Source organism: Carcharhinus amblyrhynchos, chromosome 23, assembly GCF_965287045.1.
Source record: "Carcharhinus amblyrhynchos chromosome 23, sCarAmb.v2.hapA, whole genome shotgun sequence".
In the NCBI taxonomy this organism is placed as follows: domain Eukaryota; kingdom Metazoa; phylum Chordata; class Chondrichthyes; order Carcharhiniformes; family Carcharhinidae; genus Carcharhinus; species Carcharhinus amblyrhynchos.
The window spans coordinates 38,944,959-38,963,874 of NC_137346.1; the positions used below are offsets into that span (position 1 = coordinate 38,944,959).

The following is an 18,916-nucleotide window of genomic DNA, read 5'->3' on the forward strand; positions in this document are numbered from 1 at the left end:
GGAGGCGGGGGTGGTTCCCTCTGTCCCTGGGGAGGGGAGAGGGGTTCCCTCTGTCCCTGGGGAGAGGAGGGGGGGCTTCCCTCTGTCCCTGGGGAGGGGAGGGGAGGGGAGGGGGGTTCCCTCTGTCCCTGGGGAGGGGAGGGGGGCTTCCCTCTGTCCCTGGGGAGGGGAGGGGGGGTTCCCTCTGTCCCTGGGGAGGGGAGGGGGGGTTCCCTCTGTCCCTGGGGAGGGGAGGGGGGGTTCCCTCTGTCCCTGGGGAGGGGAGGGGGGGTTCCCTCTGTCCCTGGGGAGGGGAGGGGGGGTTCCCTCTGTCCCTGGGGAGGGGAGGGGGGGTTCCCTCTGTCCCTGGGGAGGGGAGGGGGGGTTCCCTCTGTCCCTGGGGAGGGGAGGGGGGGGTTCCCTCTGTCCCTGAGGAGGGGAGGGGGGGTTCCCTCTGTCCCTGGGGAGGGGAGGGGAGCTTCCCTCTGTCCCTGGAGAGGGGAGGGGAGGGGAGGGGGGCTTCCCTCTTTCCCTGGAGAGGGGAGGGGGGTTCCCTCTGTCCCTGGGGAGGGGAGGGGAGGGGGGCTTCCCTCTTTCCCTGGAGAGGGGAGGGGAGGGGAGGGGGGCTTCCCTCTTTCCCTGGAGAGGGGAGGGGGGTTCCCTCTGTCCCTGGGGAGGAGGGGGGTTCCGGTCCTTCTTCACAGGAGAGGAGGGCAGATGTTACCTGAGGGGAGGAGGAGATTCCCAGGTAGATGGGATCCCTGTGGAGAGTATTCACAGATGTACACATCCCTGTGTTAAAGAGATCTCTGGAAGTGGAATGAAGAATATCCAAATCTGAGTGTAAAATTTGGTGTAGGACCCTTTGATTTGTCCAATCACACTCTTCATATAGGTATCGTCCCTCAGAATGAAGTGTGTGCTGTAGTTTGATGTTGGTTGTCTGATTATTTCAGCTTCTGTTGCCTATTATAGAACCTGAGGAGCTGCTGGCTGGAAGAGGCTTCACTCTGGAGTCGGCCCAACTCTCTGTCCATTGCAAACTGCAATCCTCTCAGTCAACATGAACCATGCACTGAGACTCAAATAACATTTACAAACAGTTTAAAAGATTAATTACAGGAAATACACATTTACATTTTTTTTGCCACGGACTATGTTTTGCATAATTCAAAACAAGAGAAATATCTGGGCGGGAGGAGGATGCAGGAAGGGATTGTGACTAATGTCATTAAGAAATAGATGCTGACATTGAACCAACCAGCGGAAATCCATTCACTCTTTCTGGTGAAGTTATGTGAGCAGGTCCAGAGAGACGTTTTTGACCTTTGACATTTCCCAGCGTTCAAAGTTCCGATGAGCCTTTTCCAGATCCTGGATGACTTGGAACAGTTGGTTTGGAATATCCGGCTGATCGATCCCTGCAAAGGAGAGACGGACTAGGAAAGAGAGTTCTGCATCAACCCTAGCAAGAGGCACACTCACGCCCTGTGCTCACCTGGTACTGCTCATCATAACTTACCAGAGGCCTTCTCACCTGGGGGTTAGGCTGATTATTAACATGAGCAAGGGGATCTAACATCCAGCCCTCTTAGGGAGCTACCTGGGATCCCTGAAAGACAAATTTCCTGACAAATTTCCGAAAGTGTATGATGATTAGGAGCAAGATCTCCCATAGTTCAATTTATTATCACTGTGCCCAAGAAACGAGTGCAGGACAGATCGGTTATCATTCTGGCTGAACACATTCTTTCCTGGGATTTCAAATCCACGAAATTCCTTGTTTTTTTAAAAATTTTACTCCATTCTTAAAATTACAAAGCCCATGTGCAGAGCGGACCAGGCAAATCCTAATCCATTCCCACTGGCGGGTGAAACTAGAACTAGAGGGCATGGTCTCAAAATAAGGGGCAGCGGATATAGGACGGAGTTGAGGAGGAACTTCTTCACACAAAGAGTTGTGAGTCTGTGGAAATCCCTGCCCAGTGAAGCAGTTGAGGCTACCTCATTGAAGGTTTTTAAGGCAAGGATGGATAAATGTTTGAACAGAAAAGGTTACGGTGAGCGGGCGGGCAAGTGGAGCCGAGTCCACGATAAGATCAGCCATGATCTTATTGAATGACGGAGCAGGCTAGAGGGGTCAGATGGCCTACTCCTGCTCCAAGTTCTTATCTCCTCGCTTATTCCAAAAACCAATTCAAACTGGATCCAATCCATGGTCCCCCCCCAAAGAGACACACACAAGGTCCAAGCTGACATTGCACCCCATATAAAAAATTCCCCATGTCCCTCCTTTTTAAAACCAACATGTTTTTAAAATCCACGATTACCTCGCTCAGATATTGTGGTCAGAAATGAAGTGCATCAGAAACAGAACCTACAGATTGGGAATTAGGTGTGAAAGTGGGAATGATCTGGTAAGTATTGGGAGAGTCAACTCTGACTGAGATTTAGCTTAACGTTTCTGCATTTTACTTAGAACCTTAAAAACGGCAAAACACAAGACAGAAACTTCCTCCCAGTGGCAGTTAACAGTCAGCAACTGAATAGAAACTCATTCTAGTGAGCAGGAAGTTAATGTTTTGAAGTTTGTTTATTGGTGTCACAAGTAGGTTAACATTAACATCGCAGTGAAGTTACTGCGAAAATCCCCTAGTTGCCACACTCCTGTGCCTGTTTGGGTACACTGAGGGAGAATTTAGCATGGCCAATGCATCTAACCAGCACATCTTTCGGACTGAGGGAGGAAGCCCACGCAGACACGGGGAGAATGTGCAGACTCTGCACAGACGGTGACCCAAGCCGGGAATCGAACCCGGGTCCTTGGCGCTGTGAGGCAGCAGTGCTGGCAGTCGGAATTTGGTTGTGAATTCAGAGAGCTGTGAGAGAGTAAGAGCGTATTGGCTGATGCACTATGTCTTTGCAACAGAGCGTATCCTCGAGGTGGATTGTAAATCTGGTGATGAGCAGGCTACGGCTGTCCCTCGAGCTGGGTCATACTTTGAGTCAAAGTCTTCATGGTGTCGGAGAAGGAAAGGGAACAAATCCTGGACTCTGGGTCCCCCTGCCTCCCGGGACAGGATCTGGGAGTTGGGAATCAACCTGCCCAGTCCGGTGGTGACCCATGACAGAAACTGTGATCCTGAGCAGACGCCATCCCTGAACCCAGGCGCTGCCGCCCAATACATCACAAAGTTTAAGAGTGGAGAATTTGCTGGGAGTAAGAATTCCGGGGCAGAGGGTGTGTCTGCGAGTCAGACAGGTAACAAATCCTCAGGTGTTGTGCTGGAGGAGACTCGGACTTTTGTCCTTGTTCCGTCGGTTCAGGATGTCTGTGCGGATGAGGACAAAGTGGGAAAAAGAGGTGTGGAATGTAGAAAAGGGCAATGAGTAATAAATAACCGTTTATAATTAGATGTTCAATGTAAAACCGTGGGAGTTCAAACGGGGCATCCACACACTGCATTAGTAACACAATACTAGCCCATTTGATGAAGGATTTCAGCCCACATCCCTACTCCGAAAGACATGCTGGTTAGGTGGATTGGCCATGATAAATTCTCCCTCAGTGTACCCGAACAGGCACCAGACTGTGGCAACTGGGGGATTTTCACAGTAACTTCTTTGCAGTGTTAATGCCACACTAATAAATAAACTTTAAACTTTGCTGTAATTGGGGAACGGGTTCTCAGAGTGACGTACCTTCATCCGTGTTTTCCGGGGCTGTGACGCTGCTCTTCTCTTTATATTCCAGGTACTTTTCCCTATCAACAAATAGGAAAACTGTTACGTAACAAAACACTAAATTAAATTATAAGCTAACCTTGACATTAAAACATTCAGGATGCTCGTTACATGTTTGGTAGTGGTTTTGTTACTGGACTGATAATCAAGCATAAGAATTAAGATCTGCCCAGGGCACTTTGAGAATGTGAATTCAATTTAAAATCCAGAAATCTAAATGTTGGGATCATTAACAGAGACAATGAAGCAACTGGGTTGTAATTAAAATCAAGCTGGTTTCACTAACAGCCTCTCGAGGGAATCTGCCCTCCTTACCTTGGTCTTGTCTGACTATCAATCCAGTCTACACCAACAGTCCTACCTCTGAAGTGCCATTGCTATCTTCACAGGACAAGTAACAGAATGTCTACAGTGCAGGAGAAGGCCATTTAGCCCCTCGAGTCAGCATTGACTCTCTGACAAAGTATCTTACCCAGGCCCTATCACTGTAACTCTACACATTTACCCCACTAATCCCCCTAACCTACACAGCTTGGGACATTAAGGGGCAACTTAGTGTGGCCAATCTACTTAATCCGCACCTCTTTGGAGCGTGGGGGGAAACCGGAGCACCCGGAGAAAGCCCACACAGACACAGGAAGAATGTGCAAGCTCCACACAGACAGTGACCCAAGGCTGGAATTGAACCTGGGTCCCTGATGCTGTGAGGCAGCACTAGCCACTGTGCCATCCTGCTGCCCAACAGTGTAACTGATGTTGTTCGGGCTTCTATACAGACATAGTCTATACAGATTGTCCATATTCCTACACGATGACTGCCCAGTGACTGACGTTGCTACTGAGACGTGGACCTGTGTCAGGCAGTACTCGCTAGTCAGCTTCATTCTAATCATGACAGGGAGACAGGCCCCTTCACAAGAGCAGAGAGAACATTGAATGATTTCCCCTTCCCCTCCCCCCTGCCTAGCTCAGGAAGCTCCTGCCCATGCCCAGGTGGTTGACTCCAGAACAACCTTGGCACTGTCCTGGCAAAGCAGTTGGCCAATCATTCCCGTAAGGTGAGAGATGCTGCTTGATCCAGGAAGACCTGAGGTTGAATAAGGCACTGCCAATTCCTCAATGACACTCTTTCCTCGGAGACACTCACGTTAATGAATCCCGAGCTGCCAGGAGCTGTCTGTAAATCAGGTGGGATTCAAGATCGGGATTGAGCGGGTCGTTCCACTCCTGGAGTGTCACACCAAAGTGGGTCTTGTCACATCCCGTAGCTGCAACAATAAATACACCCAGAGTCACCGCGTGCTCAGGAACCCTCCCTGTCCGAATCATTCTAATGACACAGCTTACTGATAAGGCAAAAGAAGAAGGTCATTTAAAGGGTTTGTGCTCTGAGCTTGTATTCACCTACAGGAGTTTATACAGGAGTTTATCCAGACAATTCCTTTCACAGGAAGCACTGCTGAGTATTGAATCATTCTTTCACAGCAAGTGTGTGGAATGAGAGTGAGTTTATCATTGAGCGGCCTGGAGAATGGTGGAGATAATGAGGTGGAGTGAGTGAGTGAGTGAATGAGCGAGCGAATGAGTGAGTGAGCGAGCGAATGAGCGAGTGAATGTATGTGAATGTGCAAATGCGTGAGTGAGCGAGTGAGTGAATGTGCGAGTGAGTGAGTGAATGTGTGAGTGAGTGAATGTGTGTATGGGTGAGTGAGTCAGTGAGTGAGTGAGCGGGTGGGAATCAATGAGAGTATAGGAGGGAGAGTGTGAAAGATCAGGTGAATAGGAGGTGAGGGGCTGTGGGATAGAGAGAATCAGCAATTGTGTTGTGAAGCTTACCTCCTCCTGGCTGCATAGTGGTGGATAAGTGTGTGATGACTATGAAACCATTATCAATTAAGAGAAAAACCCACTGATCTCCTCTAGGGAAGGAAATCTGCCATCCTTACCTGGTCTGGCCAACATGTAACTCCTGAGCCACAGCCCTCCAAGGACAGTTAGGGATAGGTAATAAATGCTGGCCTGCCAGCAACACCCATGTCCCGATAATAAATGAAAAAAAAACATAGAGTCTCTATAGTGCAGAAGGCCCATCGTGCACTAACAACAATCCCACCCAGGCCTTAGTCCCACAACCCCACATATTCACCCTGCTAATCCCTCTGACACTAAGGGACAATCTAACCTGCACATCTTTGGAGTATGGGACGAAACCGGAGCACCCGGAGGAAACCCACACAGACATGGGGAGAATGTTCAAACTCCACACGGACAGTGACCTGAGGCCAGAATTAAACCTGGGTCCCTAGGGCTTACTGTGCCATGATACATGAACTGTGCCATGATACATGATATATGAACTCTTTGCACCGTGTAGTTATTTAGAGACTGTGTACACTGTAATGGAAGAATTTAATCCTTTTATATCACTAAAAAAAAACATTCATTTAAATTACAGGCAAGTCAAATTATTCACTTGGAACGAATCTCTCTGCTTCAGAAAGCTGCTTAGAAAATGTTTGAGAGGTCAGTAACTGCAGTACCTGCTTTCTCCTTCTGATGGCAGCAGCTCCACTTCTCCCCTTTAAACACTCCTGGATGGTAGGAGTTCAGCATTTGCTCGTTGCTGACACAATATTTTCTGAGTGAGGACAGCCACTGGTTCAGTTCATTCACATTCTGAGCGTGAAATGAAATTATCTGTCACAATCAATTTGCATTTGCAAGGGGAGGTGAAGAGGTTAAGGAGATACAACGGAGGCCAGCTGTTATTGAGTTTCCTTCGCAGGGGCCGCTTACGGGAAAGGTTAATTTAAAACCCAGAATTGATCAGGCAGGGTTCAGGGTTCAGCGCACATAATCGGCGGGAAGGGGTCGACACCAACAATTACCACCTTCACTCACACCGTCCACGTTAACTCAGCTGGCACTGATGTGGAAACGGCACCAATTAGATGGGTTACTTTCAGAAAATAAGGATGGGAGATGCAGTATTTGAGGCCCGCTGGGCACCGCAGGGGCTGGGGTGTGTTATAGACCCTTACAATCACATTTTGATTTAACGTTTTAAGTTTCCTTTGGACTTTGCTTTCTGTTTGGGCCGTTCTCCCCCCCCCCCCCATCCTTTGTGGGGGGGGCTGCCCCTCTTAATTTGTCCCTGAGTTAATTTGAGTTTGTTTTACTTGTTGGGTACATGCAGTATTTGAGGAATGTGGAACTGGATAGGTAGTTTATTCAGGAAGAGCTCTGTCCAAGGGGGTTTTGTCTGAGTCTGCCGCATAATAGTCAGCAGCTCCAACATCATTCAAATCTCAGCACGGTAGAAGGTGAACCAGGCAAAGCAAGGCCAGTTCAGACCACTGGTGTTCCATTTTAAAGTATACAAGACCAGTTTAGACCTGTATTCTTATTCCCCTGTTTCACTGATGATGTTCCTTCTACTTCAGTTGGAAATCCCTCTGTTCCTAGCAAGGGACTTACAACTGAAGAGTGGGGCAGGACTAAGTCCCACACATACAGATTATAATGTCAAACCCAAGTCAGTTTCTCAGTCTCCACAGGTGAAATTTGGTTGCTCTGAGCAATAATGGGGGTTGGTTTTAGCTGGGGATGGGGAGACATCATCAACTGAGGAGGGGGGGGGTATTACATAATTAATAGGGGGAGGAGTAGATGTTCTTTAACGGAATTGGAGGTGGACAGAATTTCTTGTCGATGTACAGCCATATTAATCTGAAAATGCCCGATCCTGTCTGACTGTGGCAGCTAAGTAGACTGAGACCTGGTTAGTTCTTGGATGAGAGACCGCCTCGGAATACCAGATACAGAATTTCTTGTCAATCAAACTGTACAGTGAATGAATGGAGAGGGGTAGGGGTACCAGGGAGAGGGTCTCGGTGAAGAAAGGGGAACTGGGCACAGCAGTAGTTCCCAACCTGTGGTCCACAGACCACTGATGGTCCACGAGGGCACTGCAGGTGGTCTGTGGAAAAAGAATCCTCCTTCTCATGAGGTAAATGTCATCTGCTTCATTCTAGGCGTATGACAGGTAAAAGATGAGTGAAATGCTTTTATGATAATCTACTGGAAATAGCTGAGTTTTTAATACCTGTCGATATACAAATTTGACTCCCACAGCCGTGTAAAAGAAATTTAAAGCAGCTTGAGTACATCATGATCTGCAAAAGCTTTTGATGATAATCTAGCACTCCGCATCAAGGAAAAGGCTGGGAATCACCGAGGTTCAGCATCTCTGTGACCTGTCTCTGGAGGTGCAGAATGCCTGTGTGAACTGGGTGACTATATATAGGTTGGGATGCACGCTGCCTCTTTAAAAGTACGGCTCAGGTGACCCCAGGGGCTAGCTCCCCGCAGAGTGGAGCTTGGGGAGTCAGTCTAGATCTGTCTGTGAAGCTATGCACACCTTGAATAAAATACCCCCTTGTCCAGTGCTCCAGTCTAACCTGTGGTCTTTTCTACAGGTGGAATGTGAGAAGGTAAAATCCAATACCAGTGTCTTGTGTTTAACAAAGGAGACCAAAATGGGATGACGGAGGGATTGGCTAAGGTAGACTGGGAGCAAAAACTTTATGGTGGGACAATTAAGGAACAGCGGAGGACTTTCAAAATGATTTTTCACAGTGCTGAGCCAAATTATATATCAGGGATAAGGAAGGACTGTAGGAAAAAGGATAATCAGCCACGGATATCTTAGGAGATAAAGGAGGGTATCAAATTGAAAGAAAATGCATGCAAAGTGGCAAAGACGAGTGGGAAACTAGAAGATTGGGAAATCTTTAAAGGTTAACAGAAAGCCACAACAAAAGCTACATAAAAAAGAAAGATTAAACTAACTCAGAATATATAAACAGATATCAAAAGTTTCTATAAATATAAAATGAAAAAGAATGGCTAAGATAAACATTAATCCTCGAGAGGGGGATTTAATAATGGGGAATGAGGAAATGGCCGAGGCATTGAACAGCTATTTTGTGTCAGTCTTCAGAGTGGAAGAAACAAATAACATGCCAAAAATTAATGATAAGGAGGCCATGGCAACTGAGGACCTAGAAACGCTCATGATTATTAAGGAGGTAGTGCTGGGCAAGCTAGTGGGGCTAAAGGTAGACAAATCTCCTGGCCCTGATGGAATGCATCCCACAGTACTAAAGAAATGGTGGGGCAAAAGCACTTGTAGTAATTTACCAAATTTTCTGGACTTTGGGATGGTTCCCACAGATTGGAAAACAGCAAATGTGAGGCACTGTTTAAAAAAAGAGAGAGACTAAAGGTGGGTAACTATAGGCCGGTTAATTTAACTTCTGTAGTGGGGAAAATGCTTGAACCTATCATCAAGGAAGAAATAGTGAAACATCTGGATAGAAATTGTTAATCAATTTTCACTAATTTAAGTCACAACAAAGGTAGCTGTACGGATAACAACGGAACAGTTCTGAGGTACAGTACCTTGGTGAAATTCTCCGATCTTGCCCGTGACTGGGATTCCCCCGTCCCACTGCATGAAATGGAGATTTGACTGGCCATATCTCATATGTAACAAGGGATCCTTAAAGGGTCAGGCCACGTCGCATACGTAATAAGGAATCTTTAACGGGGCAGGCCATGTTCCACATGTAACAAGGGATCATTAAAGGGACAGGCCATGTTCCACACATAACAAGGGATCCTTAAAGGGACAGGTCATGTTCCACATGTAACAAGGGATCCTTAAAGGGACAGGCCATGTTCCACATGTAACAAGGGATCCTTAAAGGGACAGGCCATGTTCCACACATAACAAGGAATCCTTAAAGGGACAGGTCATGTTCCACATGTAACAAGGGATCCTTAAAGGGACAGGCCATGTTCCACACGTGACAAGGGATCCTTAAAGGGACAGGCCATGTCCCACATGTAACAAGGGATCCTTAAAGGGACAGGCCATGTTCCACACGTAACAAGGGATCCTTAAACGGACAGGCATTCCATGTCGCAAAGAGTGATCCCTAAAGAGACAGGTCATGTTTCACATGCAGGGAGAGTTCTTTTAAAGGGATCAGCAGAGTTCCACATACCTTGCACTGTAAATACATTATTTCAAATTGTCCTCTGCCGTCAGTTGAAATAATCTGCATGACATATGGACTGCCGAAACACTTCTCATCGACCTTCTCAATTGCTCTGATCTTAGACAGGGGAATGCATGAACTCTTCTGTAAAATAGAGCAAACAATGTCTTCAGAACCAGGCGCCTGGTTTGAGCAGAGGCTGAGGTTTACTAAATCTCATTGATTCTCTCTCTGCTGTCTTATCCAATGTGTGGTCAGTGGGGGGACGGGGGCAAGGCCACAGAACCTGTTGCCATTCAGAACTCCATTTTAAAGGAAAATGGTCTGGGGGCTTCTGAATATTTAATTTGAGGAAATTTCTACTCACCCAATCTCTAGAATCTAAATTTGCGACATGACAAATCAGAATGACAAAATTACAGAGCTACAATACTCAAAACACCATTCTTGTTATCCTGCTTTCCCCCAGTCTCTGAAACATTTTTTCATTATTTGTATCTTTGGAGGTGCTGTTTGTGATGAATAATGAATAATCCAAACCAACTGGGGCTTGTTGTCTCTCTCTGTGTGTTAGGTGGGAAAATGATTATGTCGTACTGTACCAAACCTGAAGGATTTGTGGTGTTGTAAAAATGGGAAAAATCTTCATCAAAAATATACTTTTAAAAGATTAATAATTTCATAGAATCCCTACAGTGCAGAAAAGAGGCTATTCAGCCCATTGAGCCTGCACCAACAACCCCACCCTATCCCCGTAACCCCATGTATTTACCCTGCTAGTTCCCCTGACATGAAGAGGCAATTTAGCATGGCCAATCAACCTAACCTGCACATCTTTAGAGAGTGGGAAGAAACTGGAGCACCCGGAGGAAACCCACGCAGACATAGGGAGAATGTGCAGTCTCCAAATAGACAGTCGCCTGAGGTCAGAATTGAATCCAGGTCACTGGTGCTGTGAGGCAGCAATGCTAATCACCGTGCCAACCATTTAATTTGTCCAGTGGTGCCTCTTACCCATTTTCTCTCTACTGCATTTTGATTATTTGTAAAGATTAAATATTACTTCTTTTCATTCCCAGCTAGACCAGCATTTATTACCCATCCCAAACTGCGCTTGACAAAGTGGTGGTGAATCCCTTTTCCGACCACTTCAAGTTACGTGGTGTGGGTCCACACAGGAAGTTCACCCAGCGACAGTGGAGGAACAATGAGGGGCGGCACGGTGGCACAATGGTTAGCACTGCTGCCTCACAGCACCATGGACCCAGGTTCAATTCCAGTCTTGGGTCACTGTTTGTGCGGAATCTGCACATTCTCCCCGTGTCTGCGTGGGCTTCCTCCGGGTGCTCCAGTTTCCTCTGAAAGCCCAAAGACGTGGAGGTTAGATGGAATGGCCATGCTAAATTGCCCCTTAGGTGTCCCAGAATGTGTTGGTTAGGGGGATTAGTGGGATGAATACACGCAGTGATAGGGCCTGGGTGAGATGCTTTGTCGCAGGGTTGGTGCAGACCCAATGAGCCAAACTTTGGTATTGTAGGGATTCTATGGTACAGTTCCAAGAGAATGGTTTGTGGCTTGGAGGGGAGCTTCAAAGTGATGAAGTTCCTGCTGCCTTTGACGTGCTAGGTAGTGGAGCACATGGGTTTAAAACATTGCTTTGGACAATCTCAGAATATGCTATTGTCTCGGAGGAGAACCACATGTTGAAAGATGAGTTAGCTATCTTTCTGGTCGTATACTCCTCTCCTCCTTCAGGTACCATTCCGTAAGAGGGTGTTGGTGACCGTGGACTTCCACTGGATTGGTCCATGATTATCCTCGGCAAAGTACACTGTAGTTTGCTGTTACTTCTGTGGTGTGACTAACCAAGACACTCTCCCACTCTCAGCGCCTGCAATCAGGCATATTGGAAGGATTTACAGACTGATAATCAACCTATTTGGCCAAATTAAGAACACACCTTCCATGGTCATCAAATCCTGAAGTGGGACTTGAATCCAGAGCTTCTGGCAAATGTGTCGGGACACTGTTCCACTAAACCTTCCTCTATATTGATTTGCAGAGAGTATCATAGGGAGAGTGTGACCTGCCTGTGATATGGAGGTGAATGTTCTACTAAGTGTTTATTATTGAAATTTGATGTCACTTGGCCAATTGAAGTAGTTAACAGTGAGAGTGGTGTTATACAGCGAGATTAGCTTCAATATAACATTGAAACCAGAGGAAAATAGTCACTTACCTTTGCATTAGACATCTTGGAATGGCACAATGCTTCACAATTTAAGGAGAAATAATGCTTTTTGAAGTGCGATGATGTTAGAATGCCCCGCTCCTTGTCTCTGTGCATTAATAAATATCCTTCTTTTATAGTGGATGTTGTTTGCAGTGCCACACATTTCTGGGATTCCAGCTCTGAAAGACAGTCACCAAATGGGCTAACTCGTGAATTTTCCATCACTATCTGTTGAGAAGTACGTGTTCTCACTTCAAGCACCCTCTTCTCTTCTTTGTCCTCCTCATCGACTCCCAATCTCTGTCAGCGCTATTGTTTAACCCTTTCCCCAGATAGGACACCCTAATCATGGCAGCAGCACTGAAAGCCAGTTCTCATTAGAATGAATGAACGATTTGAATTGGGAGTATGTTGTACCACTGTGCCACAAGACCCCCTCCAAAACCAGTCTCACGGCACCTTCCTGATGACAGGCTGTAGCTGTGCAGGCAAAGACTGGAACATTGCCCTTCCCACCTACTATCCCCCTCCCCACACACGGGAGTTAGCACTGGGGACTGGATAGGGACTGCAGCCAAAGGTGGGTTAAGGCAGGAGTGGAGATAGGTGACATTATGGACACTATCGAGGTGGAGCGTCTTAAAGTCGAAGCAGTTAAGTGGCTGGAAGATCATAGAATAAGAGAATCATAAAATCCCTACTGTACAGAAGGAGGCCATTTGGCCCATCGAGCCTGCATCGACAACAATCCCACCCACGTCCTATCCTTGCAACCCCATGTATTTACCCTGTTAATCCCTCTGACATTAGGGGCAATTTAGCTTGGCCAGTCAACCTAACCCGCACATCTTTGGACTGTACGAGGAAACTGGAGCACCCGGAGGAAACCCATGCAGACACGGGGAGAATGTGCAAACTCCACACAGACAGTGACCTGAGACCAGGAATCGAACCTGGTCCCTGGTGCTGTGAGGCAGCAGTGCTAACCACTGTGCCACCATGCCACCCCACCCCGGGGTCATCTCCATATTGAATCTGATTCTGCGGCTGGGAACAGTCTGGTTTAGTCAGAACTGTAGCCATGTAAATGGACAGAGTTGATGATGTGTCTGTGGCAAGGATCGAGGAAAATCAATATTTAATTGAAGGAAATTTCTGCTGATCCTCTCTGGATAAGCGGCGTGACAATCGGAACCGTAACACTTGAAACCACAACTTCATTCAAAGTTTTCAAGAACTTAATCATGTTTGTCTGATTACTCTTCTCTATTTCTCTCTGTCACATTTTGATTTTTCTTCAAAAAAATAGCTTTCATTTAAATCTTGTTCCATCTAATGACTGGCTTGACCTTCATGTGGACTGTTAAACAAGGCTCATCGCCATTGGTTGGTTAGATACTGCAACCCGTCCAAGTGTGAGCTCACGCAATGAACCATTTGACATCTTCTATACCCCCTCATCAGGGCAGAATCCCTCGTAGGAGTGGCTAGGGGGAGGTGATGGCCTAGTGGTATTATTGCTAGACTATTAATCCAGAAACTCAGCTAATATTCTGGGAACTTGGGTTCAAATCCCACCACGGCAGATGGTGGAATTTGAATTCCATTTAAAAAAAAAATCTGGAGTTAAGAATCTACTGATGATCGTGAAACCATTGTCGATTGTCAAAAAAGTCCTCTAGAAAAGGAGGACTTTTAGAAAAGGAGATGTGTTGTCCTTAGCTGGTCTGGCCTACACGTGACTCCAGAGCCACAGGTTGACTCTCAACTGCCCTCTGAACAAGGGCAACTAGGGATGGGCAATAAATGCTGGCCAGCCAGCAATGCCCATGTCCCACGAATGAATAAAAAATAAATAAACAGAAGGGGGAGAGTTCCTCATCATCCCCTGTCTCTCACAGTGGGGCTGAGGTTGTTCATGTAGTGGGGTGAACTTTGAAATTGTTTTATTCCATGACTCCCCACCCCCCCACCCCCACGGAGCATCACCAAGTGGGACAAACATAGCCAGAATTTTCACAGCTTTCCTCCCCCAGAAAACTACCTTTTCATCTTAAGAAACATTTATGAGAGGGACTGTTCTTCCTGCCAGGTTGAATGATGCGGGTGAGGGGCTGTATGATGCACACCATTGCCAAGGCAGGTTGCTAGGATTCTGAACGACCCTACCAATCACATTTGACAGTTTAAGCAGTGATTAGTTATAATTCTTCCTTTTGAATAGGACATTAATTGGATGCCATTGCTTGTTGAATAGGTGGGAAAATTGAACCTATAGTTAGACACTCCACATTACCTCACGGATTTATAAATACCAGAATGATGACGAGTAAACACCGGTACCTGGGGATTAATTAATGCATTGTTTCAGTGGAACATGTCTTCTGAATATATTCACCTTCATCCTCCTCAATGTCAATGAGCTTGATGATGAAGTCTTTAAAAAGCGTGACTCCTTGAACAATAAGAGGCTGCAGTGGGGCCATCCAGATTTCCTTCCCCCGGGCTACATTAGTGTCCATGTTGCCAATACTTTGGATTGCCTGCAAGATGGAAAGTAACAACATTGCATTTGTATAGTGCCCTGCAAGGCCGCAGGATGTCCCATTGCATTTCACAGCCAATCGGATACCTTTGATACGTTGTCACCCTTGCATTGTGGGAAACATAGCAGCCAGTTTGCACACAGCAAGATCCCACAGTATAACGAGGCAACAACTAAATCGTTTGCTTTTAGCCATGTTGGTAGAGGGATATATACTCCCTGTCAACAAAGCTAATTTGTTGCTGCTCCGTTGTCTGTGTTTCCTGAGAATCTGGGTCTGATGTTCCTCTAGATTACTGTGGTATCTTTTCCCAATGTTTTCTACTTATCTTGTTGTGCTCCTGCACTCTTGGATCCAGAGAGGCACTAGTTAAGTCTGATGTCTGACCTTTTAACAGTTCCTTAATCTCTGTCTGTTTAATGCCTGTGTGGTCACCTTTTTCAATTTCAACATAAACATTTACTGTACAATCACTTAAATTTCTGTGAAGACTTCCCAAACCAGTCAATTCTGCCTTTGTAAATGTCCTCCAGTAATGAGTGTCTTACAAGAACATAAGAACATAAGAAATAGGAGCAGGAGTAGGCCATCTAGCCCTTCGAGCCTGCCCCGCCATTCAATAAGATCATGGCTGATCTGTCGCTGCTCAGTTCCACTTTCCCGCTTTCTCCCCATAACCCTTAATCCCCTCTCTTATCAAAAACCCATCAACCCGCGTCTTAAAAATATTTAGCAAGGCAGCCTCCACCACTTCAACGCGCAGAGAATTCCAGAGATTCACCACCCTTTGAGTGAAGAAGTTCCTCCTCAACTCCGTTCTAAACCGCCCCCCTTTTATCTTGAGGCTGTGCCCCCTAGTCCTACTGTCTTTTTTGAGCGGGAAGAGTCTCTCCACCTCTATCCTGTCCATCCCATTCATCATCTTATACGTCTCAATGAGATCTCCCCTCATTCTTCTAAACTCTAACGAGTACAAGCCCAGTTTATTCAGCCTCTCCTCATAGCTCAACCCCCTCAACTCCGGTATCAGCCTAGTAAACCTCCTCTGCACTCCCTCGGATGCTTGTGTTTATGTTGTATTATTCTGAAGATAATACAAGGTTTATCTTCAGAATATGGACATATATGTTATCTGTGGGCTGTTTATGTAAGCATAGGATCACATCACACAGAATGAGGCCATTTGGTCTCTTGTGTCTATGCTGGCTCTTTGAATAATCCATCCAATTAGTTCTACTCATCCCCACTCTCTTTCCCCATAACCATGTATACATTTCCTTTTCAGTCAGTTCTTCAATTTCCTTCTGAAGGTTATTACTGAATATGCATGCTAGATTATAACATCTTACTGTCTAAATAAAGTTAAAGTAAAGTTTATTTATTCGTTACAAGTAGGCCTACATTCACATTGCAATGAAGCTACTGTGAAAATCCCCTGGTCACCACACTCCGCACCTGTTTGGGTACACTGAGGGAGAATTTAGCATGGCCAATGCACCTAATCTGTACATCTTTGGACTGTGCGAGGACACCGGAGCACCTGAAGGAAACTCATGCAGACATGGGGACAATGTGTAAACTCCACATAGACAGTGACCCAAGCCCGGAATCGAATCTGGGTCCCTGATGCAGTGAGGCAGCAGTGCTAACCACTGTGCCATCATGCTGCCCCCTCACTCACCCTTTACTTCTTTTGCCAATTGTTTTAAACCTGTATCCTCTGGTTGCAAACCCACCCACCAATGGAATCATAACTCTTTCAGGTGCTGTACGCTGCCTCGATTTCCATTTACCTGTCAGGACCAATGCCATGACATAAACCCAACTGTACCAGACCAGAGTCAGAGTAAAGGACACCAGAGTCAGCTAAAACAAATCCTAATGGAGGGGGAAACCTTTTTAATTGTGCCCTACAAGGTCAACGGACTGGTCCTGGTTTGGAGATAGGGCTACGATGTTATGTAGATATAAATTTAGGCAGGATATGGTCATCAGGTCATTCTCCCACAGGATTAGTGGGACATATTTCTGAATCAAATAACCATCTACCCTCTTTTCTGATTGGTACAATGAAGGTATTTTTGACTCATATCACAGGTTCTTGCTCCAATTTGGTAATCCAGTCACAATTCTCTCCTTTTTACTGCCTTTTCCTCACTCACAGTAAATCATCATTACCCCGTATCCATGAAATAAGTTAGTTCCTGGTCCCCAGAAACCTCCTTTTAAAATTCTCATCCTTGTTTTCAAATCAGCTTACCCCCCCGCCTCCCCTTTTTGTGATCTCCTCCAGTCTGACAACTCACTGAGGTTCCTCCAACCCTGGCTTCTTGAGCAACCTTGGTTTTAATTGCTCCACCATTAGTGGCCGTGCCTCTAGTTGTCTAGGCCTCAGTTCTGGAATTCCCCCTCCAGCTCTCCCTCCCCATTTTCACCCTTTGTTTCTGACCTAAACTCTGTCTCTTTGATTGGTTCACATTTTTTTCTTTGGCCGCTGACACTCTTCAGAAGCACCATGGGGCTTTTTATTGTGTTAAATGCTCTCCAGAAAGACAAGTTGTGATCACAGGACTGAAAGTAGACTGGGTAACTGTTTTGCAGAACACCTTGGCTCACTCTGCACGGATGATCCTGACATTCCTGTCATTTGCCATTCCATCTCATGCCCACATATTTGTTCTTGGCTGCTGCAATGTTCCAAGTAAGCCCAACGCAAACTGGAGGAACAGCATCACTTGTCCCGATGAGGCACTTCATAGCCTTTCGGACTTCAATAACTTCAGGCTATGGACTCTCACCCCTATTTTCATTCCAAGTTCCTACCCACAGGGCTACCTGTAACTTGTTTTGGTTTCACTGAGCACTGACCCTTATTCTGCTATTAACACATTCTGCTGTCTTACCTTTATGCCGCTATTAACATCTTCCTTAGTCTTTAACACAACCATTAACAGTCCCTTTGTCCTGTGTCCATGACATCTTTGCTAATCTCTTCTGAGCTCTCACCTATCCCTGACCTTCTATTCTGCTCCACTTGCTTCACCCTCTTCAACAGTATAAAAGCCGTCACATTTCTATCCCTTCTCAGTTCTGAGTTGAGTCATGGGGTGACATGGTGGCACAGTGGTTAGCACTGCTGCCTCACAGTGTCAGGGGCCCGGGTTCAATTCCAGGCTTGGGTCACTGTCTGTGGCACGTTCTCCCTGTGTCTACATGGGTTTCTTCCGGGTGCTCCAGTTTCCTCCCACAGTCCAAAGATGTGTGGGTTAGGTTGATTGACCATTCTAAATTGACCCTAGAATCAGGGGATTAGTAGGGTAAATATGAGGGGTTACAGGAATGGGGCCTGAGTGGGATTGCAGTCAGTGCAGGCTCAATGGGCCAAATGGCTTCCTTTTGCACTGTAGGATGCTATGGACATGGGGTCAAAACATTAACTTGGTTTCTCTCTCCACAGGTGCTGCCAAACCTACTGAGTTTATCCAGCATTTTCTGATCCACAATACTTCCTGACAGAATAAAGTTCACCTTTTCACCTTTGAATTGATGAAAACAATCCAGCTCCGATGTATCAACAAGATCATCTATGTGCGGATCCATACGGAATGGATGAGATCCTAAATGAATATTTCTCATCAGTATTTACTGTTGAGAAAAGCATGGATGTTAGGGAACTTGGGGAAACAAATAGCGATGTCTTGAGGAGTGTACATATTACAGAGGTGGTGGTACTGGAAGTCTTAAAGCGCATCAAGGTAGAGAAATCCCTGGGACCTGATGAAGTGGGAGGGTAGGGAGGAAATTGCGGATCCCTTAGCTGAGATATTTGAATCACCGATAGTCACGGGTGAGGTGCCTGAAGATTGGATAGTGGCAAATGTTGTGTCTTTGTTTAAAAAGAGCTGCAGGGAAAAGCCTGGAAACTACAGGCCAGTAAACCTCACATCTGTGGTGGGTAAGTTGTTGGAAGGTATTTTGAGAGAAAGGATCTACAGGCATTTAGAGATGCAAGGACTGATTAGGGACAGTCAACAAGGCTTCATGAGTGGAAAATCATGTCTCACAAATTTAATTGAGTTTTTTGAAGGGGTAACCAAGAAGGTAGACGAGGCAGTGCAGTTGATGTTTTCTACATGGACTTTAGCAAGGCCTTTGACAAGGTACCGCATGGTAGGTTGTTGCATAAAGTTAAATCTCACGGGATCCAGGGTGAGATATGGATACAAAATTGGCTTCTGGCTTCTGTCAAGACGGTGGTTGTAGAGAGTTGTTTCTCAAACTGGAGGCCTGTGACCAGCGGTGTCCTCAGGGATCAGTGCTGGGCCCACTATTATTTGTCATTTATATTA

At 46.1% G+C, this 18,916-nt stretch overlaps 1 protein-coding gene across 1 annotated transcript in view; it reads right to left on the reverse strand.

The window, feature by feature from the left end:
* Positions 1 to 612: 612 nt before the first annotated feature.
* The window catches only part of rasa4 (RAS p21 protein activator 4), a 200,756-nt gene continuing 182,452 nt past the window's right edge, over positions 613 to 18,916 (reverse strand). The window contains 7 exon segments of the mRNA XM_080210387.1: positions 613 to 1,400; positions 3,682 to 3,743; positions 4,871 to 4,991; positions 6,264 to 6,399; positions 9,795 to 9,932; positions 12,028 to 12,200; positions 14,420 to 14,564. Coding sequence (XP_080066513.1) covers positions 1,273 to 1,400; positions 3,682 to 3,743; positions 4,871 to 4,991; positions 6,264 to 6,399; positions 9,795 to 9,932; positions 12,028 to 12,200; positions 14,420 to 14,564 — 903 coding nt within the window. The 3' untranslated portion in view covers positions 613 to 1,272.